The sequence below is a fragment of the Acanthaster planci genome, linkage group LG02, assembly GCF_054643075.1.
Source record: "Acanthaster planci isolate LZ-2023a linkage group LG02, COTS_SCS, whole genome shotgun sequence".
NCBI classification, from domain to species: Eukaryota; Metazoa; Echinodermata; class Asteroidea; order Valvatida; family Acanthasteridae; genus Acanthaster; species Acanthaster planci.
In genome coordinates this window covers 8,314,279-8,334,872 of record NC_141778.1, presented here as the reverse complement: position 1 = coordinate 8,334,872, position 20,594 = coordinate 8,314,279, and the positions used below count along the sequence as shown (strand labels likewise).

Below are 20,594 nucleotides of genomic sequence, written 5' to 3'. Positions count from 1 at the left end.
TGCCAATTGCGGGAGAGAGAGAATTTATGGACGGGCTGCCGAGTACATTTGCGTCATTGTCGGGACGTGGTTCTGATTGACGTGTTGACGAACTGTTGAAGAAGCTCCATTTTTTCCCTCCTCTGATTCGCAAAAGCACATTTTGTGCAACTCGTGCGAAGGGAAGAAATGAAAATGCTTTCCCCATAACTCGGCTTCCCTCCTTTTCCATTTGGGCTTCATATCGAGATTTGTTGGAACCAAATAAACGTAGTTACTCCAAAAAGTTTGTTTGGAATCGCGTCTGTTTCGAAGCCTGGTTTCAATACCGACGTAATGAACGCAGAAAGCAACGCAATCAAGACACAAACTGCAAAGCAGACATATGGAAACATGTCAAAAGGAGGTGTCGCCGACAACGCAGACACACGCAAACCAGCCTGCGATCGATCGGTAAAGTTGAGCCAGGTTCAACTTTGCCGACTGTCTGGGTCGAGTAGCCGTGGTATCGATACAAACACTGAAGCACACATGTTGGCGCGACTGGCGTGCATCGATGTCCCTCTCACTTAGTTCCACTAATTTTGCCTATTTTCTCCTGAATGCTTATATTTTACAGCCAAATGATCAACTAAATGTCGCTGACCATCACTGAAATGCATGGAACTGGAGTACAGGTTTGGCATTATGAGGCGGTACAGTCAATCAGTCACGGAGTTTCGGACGTCATTTTGTTTCATTTTTGGGGTGAAATGACGTCACGCACCGTCTCTTCGTGTATGTGTCGTCACGTTCTGCGGACCGTCTGCCATACAAACGACCATATGGAAACGAGGCTAGTGTCTCTGCAGCAGACGAAATGAAACTGCTTGAAGTGAAAAGTTCCAACACAAAACTAAATTCATATGGCAATGCCCCTGAAGCCAGCGTTGAAAACGCAGTCGCGGGGGGGGGAGTCCTGTTGCCTTGCGTATACAAACGGGCCGTATGAAGTAGGTCAGTGACTACTACCGATACCAGACTGGAAATGGCGCGTATCGGATCCAGTTCTATGGTCTCAATCTTTGCGAATTCAGAGGAAACCATTTTTTAAACCGCAAGTTCGGAATAATTAGTCGCCGACAGATATTACAGGAAAACACTGACAAAACGTTCACAAGCCATCAACGTTTCCCACCAGCGTTGGTTATGAAATGGCACCTATCCTTGTTTTACCATCTATGAGAACAAAACAACGAGGCGCTGGGCAACGAAAACGTAACAGAGTATACAAGTACTTACAGAGTAGGAAGACAACGAGGAGAAGACCAGTTAGTCTCATGGTGACATAGTTGATGGTGTGACTGCCAAGGCCAGAGGCGGTTTAGACCATGTGACGTCCAGGAAGCATCAGCTAGACCTTATGGGTGGAAGAAGTACTAATTTGGATTAGGCCTAACTGGCATGAACAAACAGTGAAATCCTGTGCAGAAACTGGCAACCAAATACAATGGAACATGTGAGGTAAACAGTAGGGTTAAAGGTTCGAGCGACGACATCCTGTCAATTCAGTACTGGTCAATTTTGCTTGGTACCCAGGGTACATTTTTTGCACAGGTTACCAGGGAAAATCTACTGGAGGTGGACATAATGGTCATTGCTCGAACTTGCCATAGGGCCCATGGCATTAAAATGGCGCCAAACACAATGAAGGAAAGATGTGGAAAAGGTATGGGGTTCTGCATGGCAGTCATTTTTCAGGTAAGAGCTTTTATTCCTCAGGGATACACGAGTAGACCTTTTATACTATCAATTTGTGAAAGCAGTTACCGGAAAGATGGCTGCCATGCAGAACCTACAGGTATAGTTTATATAGAAAAGAGCCCGGATATCTACCCCTTGTGCCAATATTTCCCAGAATCTCATCCATTAACGGATTTCAGGCGAGCTTTAGTGGGTGCGTGCATTACCTTTGGAGTTAGCTATAACATTAAAGAGAAATAACGCGTTAAGAGGTTCTGTGTGATTCGTGCCGAACTTGGTTTCTCCTTCGAGCCGACCAAAGCCTGTGAGTTACAAACGTCGATCGCCAGCTAAAGACGACACTTACTGAGTTGTGTGTAAAATACTAAGCCAGCATGCATCAGAGGTACTTGAAGGCAATGTTTAGGTATGATGCAAGAGAAGAAATTGTGTTCTTTAATCGCTGCTAGATGCTGAATTGCAGACGTCATATGAAAAACGTGGACTCGAAATGACAATTGGATGAAGCCACCAGCGGCCATTTTACCGTATACCGAATACAAAGGCAATGGCTCGCTTACAACTTTTGATGCCACGAATGGAATTTCATTTAAAATTAACAATGACGAGCAAGCTTTTGTGTTACCTTAGTATGGCACAGCAAGATGACCTCCCGGTGGCTTACGGGAAGGGGTTACGGGTTTAGATCTTTTTGTGTACAGGCGTGTAATACAATAGTGTTAACCTCTGCACAAAAGAAGTCCAATGCAGGGCACTGTGGCGCTGTGTGGACTTGCACACGTCAACACAATGTTTTCCCTTCTCTGAAAAACAGTTTCAGAGGCATTTTGGGGTCAACGTTATCGGTGGAAAAATGAAGAGGAACAGTCCAGGAAATCATCCTCAAAAATCCAGCTCAGAGGAGTTATTCTATTTGGAGAAAAAGGAGCATTTACCTTTAACCACAGCAGGACAAAGGAATGTCCACACTTCGTATGTGAAAACAAGTGTGGGTGGGCCTGTTTGTTTCACACGGATGTGGATCGCGATCAGTGATCCCAGAGCAAGTTCGCAGTATCCATTAGGCGGGGTTTGGTGTGAGAGAACCAACGCCAGATCACGGATCGCGATCCAGATCCGCCTGAAACAAACGGGCCCTATTATGAAGTCCATGCACTGAATAGCGTCTGCCTATAGTGAACAGCAATAATGGAGGGAAGAGATTCAACGGAAGTGCAAAGGAGGCACTTCCGCTTAATGGGTAACAGATCGTTGAACCTTGGTGACATTAATACACCATTCCGTGTAATAGGCAAGTAGTGTATTCAATTTGTCGAATAGGGGTATACGGAAAAACTAAGAAGGTTGTTCCAGAAGGGTGGACTAAAATTGAATTTGTGCAAATATTTTTCATTGTATCAAAATGAGGACGGGAGGCAAGAGGTATCGGAAGAATATCGGTGCATAGTTATGAACTTCTTGAACTTTCCATTCCTTTTCTAAAACGAAAAAAAGAGGAAGACAGAAAAAAACCAATTGGCTGAGTGGGGTTTCTCTACATCCCCTGCTGGATATACGTGCCGACGTAGATCATGGACTATTATGCAGGAAATTTGCTACCGTACATGTACGTGCAGTCATGTCACCACCGAAAGCACATTTGAAATGTACTTGTCACTTTGTGTACAGAAAATATGGAAGTCTACGATAAGGGGATACTCGGCGTGCACAGCAGGAGATGTGTGTGCTTTCAATTTTGTGTACAGCGTGGTGACGGTGAAATTCGTTTCTTGCGAGGTCTTATGCCATTTATCATTATTATCAACAGAAGTCATAACAACCTTCCATAAATCTTTTTACGGAACATGGATAATGCAATTACATTAACAGGTGCTTATGTTTGCCGCAGTATGGTTATTGCAGGGTGGTTTAACCATACATCTATGGTTTAACAGGACTGGTTTCGAATAGAAAGCGGTTCACTAAACCGTTTACATTAATAATGGTTTCGTTTTACCTTTGGCGATGGGTGTATACTATGAATAAGATTATCTTCACGAACCAATGAGACCAGTTCAAGAATCAATAACAGCAGTATAGAAGGGCCCACTTGCATAGACGAGCGGTTCCAGAAGTCTGCGCCGTATAGCGATCTTTCAAAGATACCGCGCTGAGACAGTGCTTCGCAGCCAATCAGTGGTCTCGTTAGGTATGACGTCACAGACTGACTGACACGGTTGAGTGCTCCGCCGTCGTGCCTTTGATTCCTCCTGTGAGGCACTAAATATGTTGCTGTGAAATGTGGGGCCTAATTGGAATTTCCTTGAGTGTAAACGCAAATTGTCGCCCAGTATGTCACTGTCAGTAAACGCCTTCTGTTACTGCGTTTGTTTAGAAAGGTGACGAGTCACAAAGGAATAGGAGATGGATACTAACATCATACAGTCCTCACCCTGAACAACATGAAAATTCCACAGCCTTTAACCTAGCCCCAACCCAATACAAACCCTTACTCGAACCTTAGCCCCATATTGTTGGCCGACCTCCATGGTAAAACCTAGAGTACCTTATACGAAAAGGATAGAGAAAATTCAAACCCAAGTCCTGCACATTTCCAACTCTCTATATAACAAGCCTAAACCCTAGCCTAGTATCTCCAGTCGGGAAAAAAAAGAAATACACGTTCCTGACGAAGTTTTCCCTTTAAAAAGAAACTTGTCTGCAGAATAGGAGCAGCGGATTTGGCAGGGCTTTGCGGGAGCGTCGCTAAGTGGCTGTGGGTCATACCGAAAAAATCCCTACTTCCAAACAACCCCCAGGCACTGGTGACACATCGTAACCGTCAGCTCCTCATCAGACCAGAGAGGGGGAGGAGGAGATTGTACAGAGGGGGACGCGGCGCCGTCTTGCGTGGGAAGGGAGGAAATGAGGCAGACAAAGAGGAGAGTGCCCGATCAGCCTGGCCAGGCAAAGACACCGGGGGAAAACATAATCCGACGGGTGAAGTGAGCCGAAGAAACTTGTTTGTTTAATGGTCTGCGGAGAGAGTGCAAACGTAACAACTGTCGCAAATTATCAAGGTAGATTTCCTAAAGTGATTGTAGGAGCAGCTAGACACCCTTATATCTGGTAACATTTCGAGGGGTAGAATTCTTCTGTGAATTGGGGCGGGATATGGACATTCCGCCTTCCCGGTGTCAAACAAGACCAGCCATTTGGTTGACTAATGACCGTGTTAACTTCACATTACAGTCTACGTGACACGCCAAAACCCACATCCAAACTTCTCAACGACTGATGCACGTTTGTTGATACCTAGCATAGACTATGCTAAAAAAGAAAAACTTGACCGAAACCAAACCAAACCGAACTAAACCAAACTAAACCAAACCAAACAAAAAACACGACGAGGGCACTGAGCTGGAGTGTACAATCCATATTCATGGCAACGAAAAGCTCAATTTCGTAACATCAACCTATAGCCTATATTATAAACACCACCCTTTTAAAGAAAATCAATGCATGCTCAATCCACTGAAACAAACAGCGCGCTCCATTTCTTCCGATGAGTTTAGACAAACATATACACTAGTAAACTAACTATCTATACTAGAGGTGTCCAAATGGGTTCAAAGGTCATGCAGATATTCAATTTGTAAGACGACTTCGAACTTTCCAAAGCAGGGAACTTTTACACCACATATCTGACATTCATTTCACATAACTTACTTGACTTGAGCCAACTTACCCCATACGTACAACGATTTTTCTGAACTATTTATACAAAGACATCAACGTTCCTTCGCGTCGCGAGATCTCTCAACTAAGCTGCCATTTATTCGCACCGTACTGCACTGTAGCATACTTACAGGAGTATACCGGACAGCGGTTTGGACCAGGCCCGAGTAAGCATAAAAAGTCGCTTGAGTGTCAAATCGAACGCAGTAGCACTGACGTGAGTAAGCACTGGGAGGTAATTGAAAACGTTGAACATATATTGTGTGCTACATATTTGCACGTACGCCGACCGTTTAGTTGGGCCAATCAATCTAAGTCGGGAAAGATTATCCGAGACTCTGCGTCTCAAGTATATCTAACGTTTTGCACAAACTCACAGTACTGGGACATTAATCGTGAGGCTGCATTTGGTCCAGTATTTTGCATGTTTCTATGTCACGCGTAACAATCCATTCATGCAACCGCGGTTTGCATGTTAATCGAACCTAAATAGTACATTGTAAATGGTACAGTGTCTTGTAGAGTCACAGTTTCACAATACGCTGTGGGCAAATGATGACCGTCTCTTGTTTTCAAAAGCGAAAAGCGAAGTTCACATTCTTCTTGCCTTCCCATTGACATTTAAATAAATCCCGCGGACGTGAACGCATTCAGGAGGGGCACTCCTTGTAAAAACGGAGCTGTTGAATTCGTTGAAGTCTTGGCTGACAGGCTGTCCCCCCGAAGAAAAACATAATTGCTCAGTGACAACAAAAGATTTGGAAACTTGTTTTTTGTCAAAACAGCTTTGCGGCCTTTTTGCCAAAGCCAATTCCCTTAATTGAATTCTGGACTACAAAATGGTTTATTCTTCGATTGAAAAAAAGTCACTCATGAGTGCCAAGTGGACATCACCCAAATGTGACGTTTAGCCTTCGGGGGGGGGACAAAAAACAGGCAGCATCGCAAGTTATTCACTTTCAACTGGAAGGCTCTGTCACACGTTCTACGCACATCCCTACCAATTAGTTTCCGCAAACATTTACAAAGAGCCGTGTTGACACTGGTCAGGGGCCTCTCGCTCTTAAGTTCACTCTCAAGAAAAGCACAGGTGACACCAAGCGACAGGGGAACCAGACAGCACTGCTGGATATGAAAACCTCTCTGAAACCATCCAATTTTGTTTACTGACTCACAGCCAGGGAAAAAATCAAGCGCAGGAAGGCATCCTGGTGGTAATTATCAATTAGTCATTGAACCCAAAGGGTTCTGGAGCCTGACATGTACCTACCAGCAAGTAGACAGCTCATTTATTGACACGCATCGGTACCATTTTCAAACACGACACTTGTCTCTAGAGGAATGCCGCAATATTTTTTTCCCTACAGGAAATCGTATCCAAAATGAACGAAACCTACATGTCAAGTGGTCAAGTAAAAAGTGAACACAGTACCAAAACGAATTAAACTGGTAAGCGTTACAGACCAACTGCCCGAAGAATTATTTCCTTATTGTGGTGTCAATGATTCGGAATGATTTCTGCACCCAAATCCTATACGCAATTCTATACAAGATGTAAATCTCGAGAAAACTACGAACCACAAACAACACATACAGAATAACATTTCATCATGACTTTTGACCAAAATTTGTCTTTTCCTATTATTACTATTCTATATAATCTATAACCCGGAATTTTACATACATGTATCTACTTACAATAGGGAATACCTCTGTGATAATCGCAAGCAGTACCTGAATGTCACAAATCGCAGTGCATAACATTATTACTAACGGGAACACTGACCATCATTGAAAACAATTCATTTCTCTTATCAAAGAAAAAGGAGCAGGCGTCTGCCGAGTTTCCAGGCAAACTGTCCAATTTCATTCCAAAGCCGCGCTCGAATTCCGTGCACAATGCCTTAAAGTTAACAAGTCCTCTTGTACCGTTAAGAAACAAATTCCAAATCAAAGAATCTTGCTACTAAAAGGCATCGAGTTGAGCAAACCTGTTACGTGGGTGCGAAATGTGCTTTTGAAGATTGTCCTATCTGGAGGCACTTTTGGCACTGTGCTGATGAGATAGATTCCTCGGAAGACCGGGAGACAAAATACAAGAGGACTGGACGGCACTAATCCACTTAGCGATGTAGGCTTTGTTGGTTCGTCCAGTTAAATCTGTACAGACGGGCTATGTCTTCACGTGCGTAGGCACTGACGAAATGCATACCAAAACGGCACCCAGCCGTGGTCACTACCGCTGATGCAAAGTTATTTTAACCATAAGTTGTATGTGAAAATCCTACAATGACATTGGACTATTTATTCCTGTTACGGCGTCAAGGATACATTGATAAATGAAATGAGGCAAAAACAGTGACAGCAGTACACTTTGGACTGCACATAGAAATGTCTATTTCTTTAATGCCTTTTTATCAGAAATGAAATTAAAAGAAGGAAATCCTTTTACGCTCGCAAAGAAGGGGTCGCCTTTATAATCTTTTCCAGCGAGGAATTGATATGAAACCGATGAGGAAAGGAGTTTTACTTCTGCTTCTTAAATTTTATTCATACATGTAATTGCATAAATTGAAAAAAAAGTGCCGCAAAAGAGGATGCCAAGTTTGAGGGGTGGTATTTTGTGGCACATAAAGACGATGAAAAAAATGGCCGTCGACAAAATTGACTACCTTTCCGTATCGCTAGTCTCACTCAATTTTCTACTCGTCGTCCTCGGCAAACGACCAGGAGGTACGTCAAGATCGATCTCCCTGGTTCGACGTAAAAAGGCTCTCGACAGGCTTGGAGAGGCTGGGGTGAGAAACTCCTTCTACAGCTGTTGCATAGTGCATGTGTTCTGTCTCTCTCTTTCGGCGTACGTTTTTGGCCCAATTTCGAGCGGGGCAATTCCGTTTCTCCCCCCTGCCTCCTTCACGTTTGATGTCCCTTATTCGGCTGGCAGGTGACAAACTTGTGTACGCCGAGCACTTCATTTGCAAGCTTGTCGCCAGTTTTACTAAATATTGTGCACCGCTGCTAAAGTGCTCCAGTCGCAGTTGGCTCACAAGCATGCAATCATCACAGTTGCTTCATGTAGTATTTCGCAAGGTGCAGGAAGAAGTCCCAATTTCATATTGAGCATTATCTGAGAGGTCTTAGTATGATAGTATGAATAATTACATTGATTTAAGTCCATTAAGACTAAGCTGCCTGCATAATTATGTATTTTTATATAGCGTTAATTGTAGAATGATGTTGTTAGTATACATGAATTCTCAAAAAAGACCCACAAAGAACAAAAAGAAAACACATGCATTTATAGATCTAAACCTATTCGTGTCTTCCAGGTAAGAGCGCATCAATGTGAATCGCAGTTAAATAGACAACAATCCACGGCACAGATATTGATTTAGATGCAACGAGTAGAAATCGCAGATTTGGGAAATCGCCAGGTGATTTACAGCAATTCGCGCGGTCGCTTGCCTGAAGCTAATTCGGCTTGCTCAATAAACCCAGGATTCCCCTCCTTTCTGTTCGTCTTTTTCACGAGACGGACAATATGTCAACGCCGGCGAGATGGCTCATTCTGCTGAGGCACTCGACAGCGCCTGAGACACGAGATGTATAGCAACAGGCCTTCCGGACAATTGTTGGAGAGTTACCTCGGTAGCTGTCTAGTGAGACAACGAAGCAGGGAAAGCGAAGAAGTAGAAAAAATATTGTCCAGAACCGAGGTAGGGGGAGGCGAGATGTCCTGAAATTCATGAGACCGATAACTTTATCCTTTCTAAAAGGGCAATGAGATTTTTCCCTTTTTTAACCGCGGTTCTCTGGAGTGTAGCGTGGTGGAATTACGGCTTGCGATCGGGTTAAACCAGAGGTCCTGCATTTTGTTTGGATGGAAGCGGCGGCTATGAGTTACTTCAACGCCGCGTTGTGTTAGGGGATTTCGGCTGACAAGTGTAGATGATCGAGAATGCACAGACCGTAAATGCGACGAGCGATACACTGATCTTTACGATATTGGGGGGGGGGTCGCCCAACGGGGTACACCAACGGGTATTTTTTAAAGGAGCCATCTGGACAAAACGAAGGTTGCACGTACTGATCTCCTCTATACACCGTCAATGTACGGTGGAGATTAACAGTTCCACGTGATAGAAAAACGGAAAGAGCAGTATAAAATAGCCTATTCAGTCGCCAGTTTGATGGTTGTGCATAATGAGCATTGCAATCTTAGACATTACTTTAATGATACATATGAAATGTTCACCGCTCCAAGATTTTCAGGATTTTTAAACGTCGATTGCCTATCACTGAGGTTGTGGTGTACGAAGAGGTGGCAGCAGAAAAAACACTCCTTGCAGGAGAAAAAGATGGTACTAAAGAGAAAAAATGCAGACCGAAATAAAAGACACAAGATGGGCACTTCAACTCTACAAGAACTCGTGAAAACAAGAAACGGTGCGATTGGAACTCAACATGTAACTCGAATATAAAACCGCAAAGCTGCGCTCTCAGAAACGCGTCCAACAAGTCTGCCGGCCCTACGCGGACATATTCCGTGGCCGCCTCTCGTCGGGGAAAAAGTGCAGCAGCACCATCATCAGTGCGTCTCGCTGCTCAAAGCTCTCGCGATATTCGGTATCTGTGTCCGTGGGATCGTCGAAAGTGAACGGGTTGGTTGCCCGGCGCATAGGAAGCGGGTCCGTTCGGAACCCGAAACAACACCGCGCTCATGCACGAGCCTTCAGCGTTCCGATATCGACACGTAGAGGTTTCGGGTCAAGTGGGTGCAAGCAGCGCGCTCCGATTGCGGAAGATCGCGCACTGGGATCCGGAAAAAGAGGCTCGTCGAGGGTTGAAAATTGGGAAATTTGAACCGATTTGGGGTTACTCTAATAAAACGTGGCGTGTAATTAACCCGGACGAGAGTGCACGGTTTCAGAAGTTCGCAATCTGAAGTTTTTAGAATATGAAAATCACTTATTACGCCGTTAATTAAAAAAAATTACAACAGTGTGCGAGGATGCCAATCTTGCTATTTTACAGTTTGCAACAACTTCGCTCCCCAAAAGCTAATGTTGATATTGGAAAAAGGACTGGGAGTGTCTGTGTCTAGGACACAGAGAATGAGTTCCGAACATTGATAATGTACATGTATATCTGATTCAATGGTGCGAACTGAAATTGAATACACGAAGTCTACGCAAATTTTCGAATCTACATGTATACTTCATTACACGATGCTCACAGAATGCCATGCTGAGACCTCGAGGACGGTTGCGCCAATGAAACGCAACATAAGGTCTATAATGCACAGAGAATGGACTTATTTATTATGCTAAAAATGAAATAGAATACACGGAGTAAATGCCAAATTTATTTGCACTTCAACGCGCATGGCTTACAAGATTATATTACCCTGCATCATGGCCCTTATCACTAATAATTCATAATTATGCACGCACGCGCACAAATAACCTTGGCGGCAAGAAGTGTGAGCGGGCCATTGAAAATGTACAGGAGTTCGACTTTGGTGATCATTTTCTCTCAGGTTTTCTGGCTTTGTTCAGTTTTTTCTTCAGAAAATCCCATTAAATCGTGTTTGCTGTTAGTTTCTAATTTAAGTGGAATTTATAGTGCCCTATAAAAATACTTTATAATCGGGGTTTTTACTGTGCGCACGAGATTGCCGCATGGCCCCTTTCCATATACAAATTAATAAGCAGTGTTCTTGGAGCCAACCTGTGCATTTCTAAAAAATACGTAACAATGTTCAATGTACATGTATACTGTACATAGCTTACCACTGAACTTGGTCTCAGCTTGGGGTACTACCGACAGAAATGGTATCCAGTTGTTGGGTTTGGAGTTGTACAAGACATACCGCAGATTCCAACGAGAAAGGGATCTGGTTCTTCAGATTTCCCAAGTGCAGAAAGCAGCGAATCGAATGAGTACAGTACCAGTATACATTGAACGTCAGCACCGTACGTGTTTTTACAAATGCACAGGTTGGCTCCAAGAACAGTAACGATGTAGTTCATACTACTTATGATGGAACATTTGGTAGACGCTGTAGATCAACTTGAAACACATCTACATGGATTCAAAATTATGGCGATTTGGACGATTTCCATGAAAGAGGGTAATTCACGTATCGATACAAAATGCCATTCTTTATTTTCAAGCATGATATCTCGGATGCGCACAACCACTGCTGAGAGACGATCACAAACAAGAACCTGATTTGTATTCACTGGACATTTCAACGTAATTCTCTTTGTCCCACGACGACCGCTTCCACGCACCCATTACTAGATACATCGCAATCCACGAAGTCGCAACTGATGACTGAATGCAATCCATTAATTTGTACCACTTTGAAAGGATTACCACTCCGTGCATGCAATCCCCGGTCCGTATGCGTACACACGCAACGGAAAAATTCGAAGAATGACAATTCACATATTGAAGAAGGCAATTCATCGTCTCTTTTGATCCCGCTCGACACAATAACTTAATTCCAACGGCATCAAATGGACGGTGAATTCACCTAGAGAGTGGGCTACGTCACATTGTTTGGAACAGAATGCCTTTCCAGACACGCTGTAAGTCTACTCACAGGTCTACTTTAAGGTTGACATCTTAAGACCTTCTTCGGTTAGTCATTCATTCCTACATTCTGATCAAATTTTGGATCGCAAGGTGTTCCTTTCCCACTTTAAGAGTTAGTTTTGCTTTACTTGATTAGAATTTTATTGGCATTGAAGCGCTGCAACACAATCTGGGACAGACTGCAAAAAAAACATAAGAATGACCGGTCCAAGCCACAGTTAAGCCGAACTTCGGTAAAGCGTTTCAACGGAAAACTACGCAGTGCCACGGACAAGGGGTAGCCAAGTGTCAAGAATTGCATGTATTGCTTTAAAACAAATGGAGCCCTGTTAACACAGGAGCTCAGTCATAGCTGAGATTCAACCAGATCGGTTGTTCGAGTCCTAACTGGCTAGTACGCCTGCTCATTTTTCCTCAATGATCTTGTACAAATCAGTTTGAAACCGTATAGTATAAACTTCTTTGGTGTTATACGTGCATTTCTTTTCTTTGTAAACTAACGCAATGAACGACCGATGGTAAAGGGTCTTCGCCCCGACTTGAAAATTCTAGTTTCTCAAAGCTGTACGAAGATAGCTATAGATAAGAATTCGAATTTAATAGACTGATGTCTATCTCCGACCACGACAAGGCAGTTTTTACCTCCTGTATTGAGTAGCCACGCCCCTTAGAACAACAAATGGTCAGCAAAAAAGTACAGTCCCTTCTTATGTAAAGGCGACCATCACACCCGTGCGCGCATTCATGGATGCAGGTGCACCAATCAGACAGCAACACTCGCCGGAGGGTTGTTGGCCATCATTAGCGAAGTAACACAAATCTCCGTCTGGTGGAAAAAAATCGCAGAGGAAAATTAAATCCCCTTTAGCCTAACATCGAAGGGGTGCAGCGACGGCTGAGGCAGATCTGTCTCCTCGCCGCCAGGTTTTCTTGCAAGGAGTTTAATTTGCTGCCAGGAGGGTTTCACCGAGGCGTAAAATAGGGGCACATTACGTTAATTTGGACAAATTGGTCACGATTAGTGCGAGGCTGTTTTCGAGGCAGGAGGTGGGCAAAGCTGTTTCGTACAAAGCATGTTTGTAGCAACGAGACGGGCGGTTTCTTTTAACCAAATATCCTGACAAATCACGTTTCTGATGTGAATTGACACGTACGAGTAAACGGGGACCAACACACTCAAAATCGACGGTAAGCGATCCATTTTCAGTAATGATGCTTATTACAGGGAATGTTGACGCATGTTAGAACGGTCCCGTCTAACACAGTCATATTCAAATGTTTGATTTGCAAAAGCCAATACCGATCGGAGAATGCCGATAATTAGCTCTTATTCGCAGGGAAGCCATTTTTGTTTATGTTCCGAGAATCTGTCTCATTTTATGTAATCTGTTAAATGTGATGGTGTCAGAATATTTTGGACCCATTCCTCACTTTCATTTTTGTAATGACGTAAACAAAATTTTAAACTGTTCATCAGCAAAAATAATATTGATTTATGATGAAGTTTTATCCATTGCTTTCATTTCTATTGTCATGGTTCCCAAAATTACAAAGTTTTCAATTCAATATGGCCGACTTCTGAATAAGGTCGATTTACTTTGGTGTTACACTCCACTATAAGTCTAAATGGCTATACATTGTCGGCATTTTCAAAAGTGTGGGTTCTATTGGAGAGCTTCTCTTCTTTTTTCCTCTAGCCGTGAGATTTCTATTTATTGAATAAGAGCAACGACATGAAAATCGGCAGAGAAAAAAATTGGCGTGCCGGACTAAACACCAAGGGTTAACGCCGCAGCACTCAAGAACTGTTTGCCTGTCTGATGGTACCATCTTATCCTAATGGATACCTTATGAACTTCAGCCAATTCATGACAAATTACCGTAAATGCACATCAGCCAGGGGTCAGGGCCGCGGCAAGTGCACTTTCAAGACGATGGTGAGAGCGATATGTAAGATAATCTATAATTAATGAATTTCTCGTCTCCGATATTATTTTCACGGTGGAAATCGCCCGCACTGAAGTGGAGTGTAGTTTTACCGCGTCAGAAGAGGCGACTACGGCTTCCCATTACGACTTCGTACGGAGAGGAATGTACCCAAGCAATGATGACAACTTCCACTTGAGACAAATAAATTCTCACCGTGCTGCTATGAACATATAGTATTGCCCACTGAATTTACAACATAATATGCTACGCGAATTTCAGCCTAGAACTTGCCAGAGGCAGTACAAATGACACAACACTTTGGTTGCATGTATTGAGCAAGCTGAAGCCGGACTTATATTTTGTTTGAATATGAACATAATTATGGGCTTGAAAACACCACACACGTTCAAATCCACCCTCCGTATTTTGAGCTCACTTAAACATCCCAATTAAAGCTATGCATTCAAGACGATAGCATACCGAGCAGTGTACCAAGGTGTTAACTTCATTGACTAAGTGCTAACGTGCTGAGATATGAGGCCGTTTAATTCAATCTAAATTACCTTCTAGTTACAACGAAAAAAATAAATGCTGTGTTATTCGATTGTCTACCTCAAAGAGACCACAGCAGAGCTATAGACGAGGGCTCTTTGGACGGCTGGATCAAAAGAGAGGCTGCACTTATGTCACACGGTAGCTTAGCAAGGTGCATTGTAATGACGCAAGGGAGTTCACATGCAAGCGAAGTCTCGCTTCTCATTCTGGTGTGGCGATTTCATGCAACAAGCACATTTCTCCAGATGAGCAACTGTGCTCCATTTACCTTTACGTTGGTGAAAAATTTTGTAATCGAGATTTTAAACGCTGCTTTCGAGCAGCGTTTAGGCCTATTACATGCTATAAATATAAATTCACCCGTAAAAGACTTTAAACCAGTAACAAAATCATCCTTAGAAAAATCTAGATCACAGAAAGACTGCACCATTAAAAATGCACAGTATAAGGAGATCTGACATTTCAAATCCATTTACGCCAATTTTAATAAGTGCAAATATTGTGCACTCGCGGAAAACATCTATATTTATTTTCGGCAAGTTAATTCATGTTCTTAATTGTAAGATTTTCTTATACGCATTGTTACATTATCATCATGCTGTGTAAGTAGTAAATTACTACATTTATGATTATTCATAGAAATGTGACCCACTTTTTCACGTTTCTTCAGGTATCACATTACCTAAGACATGCGCGCCTACGCAGTGCCACTGAACAATCCGGTGACAGTTCCTTGTGGCACACCAATCATTCATAACACGAAATGATTGATGTGGCGGAATTTTAATGGCGCTGTTCATGATGGAATTAGTTTTTCTGGCCCGGGTTGATATATCTTATACCGACGGCGAAATTAATAGTGTGCGTCGAGGGAGTCACGCCTGCTTTAAATTAAGAAAAGACAGCCTCACAATTAATGGGGGAGGGGGAGATTCTCTCAAAGCTGACTTGAAATATCTGGAAATCGGACCACGCCACAACAGTGATTTGTGGCTTTTTTCAGCGAGCATTATGTTCAATGTTCAAACACTCAAAAAGTGAAAGTGTACCATTACATCGGGAAAATGCCATTGATCACTCGCGAGTTTGATGAGACCGGACACCAGCGACGGCCACGCCATATAAGGTAATTCTGTGATTAGGACTACCTACATCAGGACGTTTGTACTGCCTACTGTGACACTACTGCAAAGAGACTTTTTCATTTTCTGGTGCTCGGTCAAGATAACGTGAGCGCACCGACGCCCCAATCACAGTCAAGTTTTAGCGTCAAATGATATTCTAATTTCTCCAATTAGTCGCAACACACCGTGAAAGCAAAGTCAAAATATTCTGTTGTGTACAAGGAACGGAACCAGACGATAATGAGAGCGTCAACCACTGATCCACACACCTGGATGGCAGGCGCCGCTGTGAAAGTGAAGCAACCGCGCCGTCATATTGCGTGTGGCAAAAAACCGTGACACGTGTACCATGCCCAACACTGTTGTATGCGGAGTACTAGCTAAACTTTCCACGTATGCTAAACATATCATGATTAATTATGACAATTGCACATGAAAAAGATAATATTACTTTCAATAAAAATTATAGATATGGATATTAAATTCAAATTACATACGTTCGTCAAAGTTCTATATTATATAAGTAACATTATTAGAGGAGATTTCAACGAATGGGGAAAAAAGGGAATCAAATGGGCCTTGCAACATTGGTACTTCACATCAAATTAATCGAAAACTTCATGGTAAGAAATAATTTAAACAAAAATTATTGAAAAAATGAGTAGAAAGTAATGAAAAATAACCAAGCGGAATAAGTAAACGAAGAAACAAAAGTTAAACTGCAATATTTTACTAGTATAAATAATAATTGATAAATAAATCAAAAATAGAACGTGTAACTACAATTAAGAATAAACAAATGGTTAATATCAATGAAGGTTAGAAAAAAACAAATAAATTAGTTATAAAAGCAATAAACACAAAAATGGTTTCCTCTAGTCATGCAGAGTTTAAACCCACATACCAGTAAAGCATATATTTTCTATTATTAATCAAGCACAAAATTCTTGGAAGCAAGTTGAATAAGTCAATTTCGAACTAAGGACTATTTCTTAAATTTCGGGAAATCTCAAGCTTTGTCAAAATCAATGTACAATACCATTCATATGGTTCACTTAAATTTCACACCATTCCTATTCTGTTGGCAAAGAATACACAAATCATGAAAAATGCTAAGTATACTAAAATCAATTTCGTTGGTTGTTGTGGACATTTTATTTTATCCGTTCCTATTCAAGAATAATGCAATAATATTCTTTTTACAGCACTTTTGGTGTTTTTTTCTGCGTAATCACAGCAAGCTACAACGCGTATGAAAACCACTGCAATGCTTTGCCACCACCAAAAATGGCCGCCAGTTGTTTCATTGGTGAATAGCCAATCACCGTACGCGCCTGCTATCCAGGCGTGTATAGATCGGTGGCGTCAACACGCTCAAGTTTGCTCCCACATTCACATTTCCTAAACCAACGACCAATTTCAGCTTCATAATCACGAATCTCTTTCAGCGACACAGGTGGCCCGTTCCTACTTCGCATGCACGCGATCTATAAAGTGATTCGCTTGTATTAATCACTTGGTAAAAGGAATTACTCATAGACATAGTACACAGGCAAGGTTGATTAACGCGCTACGCGTACGCAAAGCGCGCGATTTACATTCAGTTGCTCCACATATAATACAAAATTCAATGCAACAAAGTTCACTTGTTTCGCTGCGACAAATAAAACATATTTTGTTGAACACGACTGGGCAATACCTTCGTCAGGGGGTAACATCTTTAAATTTAGCCTCAGTAAATCATTTTGAAAGACCCCACACTCACCATAGTTCAATACGGATGATATGATTTGCGTGTTAAACCTGCCCTAATATAGCTTTATACAGAAACTTCATAACGAAGATACCTCCAAAGGCCGACCACGCAACGTGCAATGAACTAAAGAAACACGAACAGTGCACTGTGTGAATGGATGTGTTAAATCAACAACAATAAGCCACTTGCAAGTTAAATTTGAACAAAATCTGGCACACGGAGTTATCTGGTTGCATAGAAACGTAACAATTTGAATTCCCCAGACGAAAGACACTGTTGCTATACCTCGTGATTCGGGGCAAGCTTTTGCATAGCGACCACCATATCTGGAATGGACTGGTTCCTTTGTGCCGTTCTTATCCGTTGAGAACAGTGTATTGTTGCAAAGCGTCTCTTACGTAACTAAGCAAAAGCTTGCCTTGAATCACGAGGTATGGCAACAGTGGTTTTAGTATGGAGAATTTAAGTTGTTATGTTCACGTGCATTTAGAGAACTCAGTGCACCAGATTTTATTCAAATTTAACTCGCAAATGGCTTATTGGGTTTAACACACATTACTTTTCGACGTGGTTGACAGCTTTTACTGAGAATATTAAAGGCCGACTACTTTGCATTATGCGCGCGTATACCGCCATCCAAAACGTCGTGGGACACATTATCCATCGACCCCTTAAACACCCACTTTTTATTGACGGGTTTATCTATGTGAAAATTTCGATTTAAAGCCCTAGCAAGGACCAACATGTAGGTTACACTGCTGCACGGGTAGAAATGTCTTGTTGAGATTATAGCCGCGCCCAATGTCATAAAGCTGTGAGCAGAAAATCATGCTGAGCGAAAATTGGCTGATAACCAGTTCCCAAAATACTGACTGTAAGACCCTTTTTTCTAAGCACACATTTTTAGTGCTTAGCAAATTATGGTACATACACTTAGCAGCTCTATGAAAGTGGCCCAGCTGATCATACTCATCAAAGCAGAACAGCGAACGGTGGCATATTGTAATTGTCAAAATAGATCAGCCAGACGATTGTCATTATCACAGATTGGTCCATCAAGCAGCGCCCTGATACGCCTGGCTGCATAAAGCGTGCTGTGGAGAGTGACGAAACGACATTCACTTAACTGTAAATTGAAAGTCGAGTGTGATTATGACCCGAAGATGGGAAAAACAAGTGCTAAGCCAATCTTCACTAGCTCAATGAATAGCCTTTTGATCGGTCTCTGAATGGAAGAGGGCGATAAAAGTGCACCTTTCTCTCTCTCTCTTACTCTTCTACATTCCAGGACACCATTATGATCGAAGAAAAATGCAAATGCCTTGTTGCCTGCTTCTTAATTCTACAGTGGGCTACATCTTATAAGTTGGACAAGATTACCCTACAACATTTGAGCTACAACTGTCTACATGTACACCGTCTTTCTTAAAATTGCTATATCCAGCAAGATATGGGACAGAGGGGTACCCCCACTACATGTCCAATTCCTGTACACACTGTAGACTATTGTTACCTATCACACACACCCCTAGATGTCTGAAAAGAATTCCTGAGATTCCGATCAAACCAAGACCAACACAAAGGTGGGGGTACTTCTCCGTGCTTCAAATGGATATAAATTGCACGCTGTTTGAAGTACAATGTACAAGACCTGCCAACACGCCGTATGCCACACTCCTTCCTGAGGTAAGGCATTACCAAACAATACATTAAAAATTTAAATGAACTGAAGGCTCATTTAAATACTTTTAATCTATTGTGTGGTAATGCCTAACCTCAGAAAGGAGTACAAGGTTGGCAGCTCTGCATGATTCATGACGTGAAATTAAACACACAAAGAACTGACACTCTCGTTCCTACTGAAACACATCTTGTGCACTGTGCATTGCAATTGCCAAAATAATGCAACTTGGAAATACTAAACGGTCTGAATGTCCCTTAAGCTGCAGGTTGAAAGAAATTAGTTTAAGGAAAGCTATCAACCAAAAAAAGTAATGTCTCAACTGCCAACATCTATGACTTATCCTTTACTGAAAGGGCGAAAATACAGGTAACCGGTCGAAAGACAGTTGGTAGACAAACTGCCTCGTGAAAAACGGCAGGATAACGACTGGTGTTAGCAATCTCGACAAGAGCAAGCGCCGATTTGACCACATGCACCGGATGAGCTAATTACATGAGGTAAAGTACCGCGGTGCGTCGACGATAGTCTTCTCGTCAAGTGTGCGCACGTGTGGGCACCCGGCGGTGCTCCACGCTAAAGGCTCTTCCCGGCTGATGTATCGCCGGATGGGGCCGGCTGGCATATCGCACAGAGAGGGAGAGAGAGGGGCGCGCAGGGAGTGAGACCTCCCTAGCCTCATCACGCATATCCATCTGCGCCACTTACCTGCAGTTTGTGCGACAAAAAAGGAAGCAGGCAATTACGCCGAGCGATCCACAGCACACCGGCGACCGGGACGAATGAGACGAGGAGATACTTCGTGGAGACACGGGCGCTTCCCCCGGTCCGAGTACCGAAAACAAAATCCGTGAGCGCACTCATGCGAGGCCAGACGGAGAACTGACGAGACTGAGGGAGACGTGCATACCGATAATGCACTGATTGCTCTGTATGCGTACAGGTATGGGGTGCACGAGAAGACGAACGATTGGGTTGTAATGTTGGCAGACAGTCGTGACGTCACAGGGATTACTGTGATTGCCATTGGCTGCTCGTTTGCCAGTGCAACAGGCGACGGACCCCTGATTGCCAATGAACTGACTTATCTTGTGTTTGGTCGTAAAATTGTGCCTGGAAAAGTGAAAACGAGCCATGGCGACTCGGGCAGACTTGAAAGAGTATACTTCTATAGCATTTACGGAAACCATTTTGCAGGATCTGAGCAGTATTTTTGCCACTGTATAGAGATTAGACACAATCAATGAAAAACAAAAGTTTTCATACGCCGCCTGTAAGATTTCGAGGGGGGGGAGAGAAATGAAAATAAGGACAAGAATGCGTAGTTCGTTTAGTAACCTGTACATGTCTCCTGAGTGTATAAACCAAGTTACTGTGGATGTTGTGTTGTTAAAGTCGAAGGCGTTACTGGATCTGTTTGTGTCTGGATGTCATCATTACGAACTCTGACAAAAATTACCGTGGGCAATATCGATCACCCAAATGTAGTAATGCAGTCATCAGTCAC

General features: G+C 42.7%; 1 protein-coding gene across 7 annotated transcripts in view; it reads right to left on the bottom strand.

The window, feature by feature from the left end:
- Positions 1–20,026, bottom strand: part of LOC110979576 (G protein-coupled receptor GRL101-like) — a 73,620-nt gene extending 53,594 nt beyond the window's left edge. Inside the window, exons 1-3 of one of the 7 annotated variants that reach the window (XM_087132693.1) lie at positions 19,796–20,026; positions 12,685–12,868; positions 1,261–1,378 (exon numbers count right to left, since the gene is read on the bottom strand). In XM_087132693.1, the coding sequence (XP_086988819.1) occupies positions 1,261–1,300 (40 nt within the window). In that variant the 5' untranslated portion in view covers positions 1,301–1,378; positions 12,685–12,868; positions 19,796–20,026. Of the gene's footprint in view, positions 1–1,260; positions 1,379–2,657; positions 2,865–5,449; positions 5,591–7,430; positions 7,451–11,231; positions 11,253–12,684; positions 12,869–19,795 lie in introns of those variants that run through there. The other 6 variants (XM_087132692.1, XM_087132698.1, XM_087132696.1 and 3 more) reach the window with 6 other exon arrangements.
- Positions 20,027–20,594: the final 568 nt, after the last annotated feature.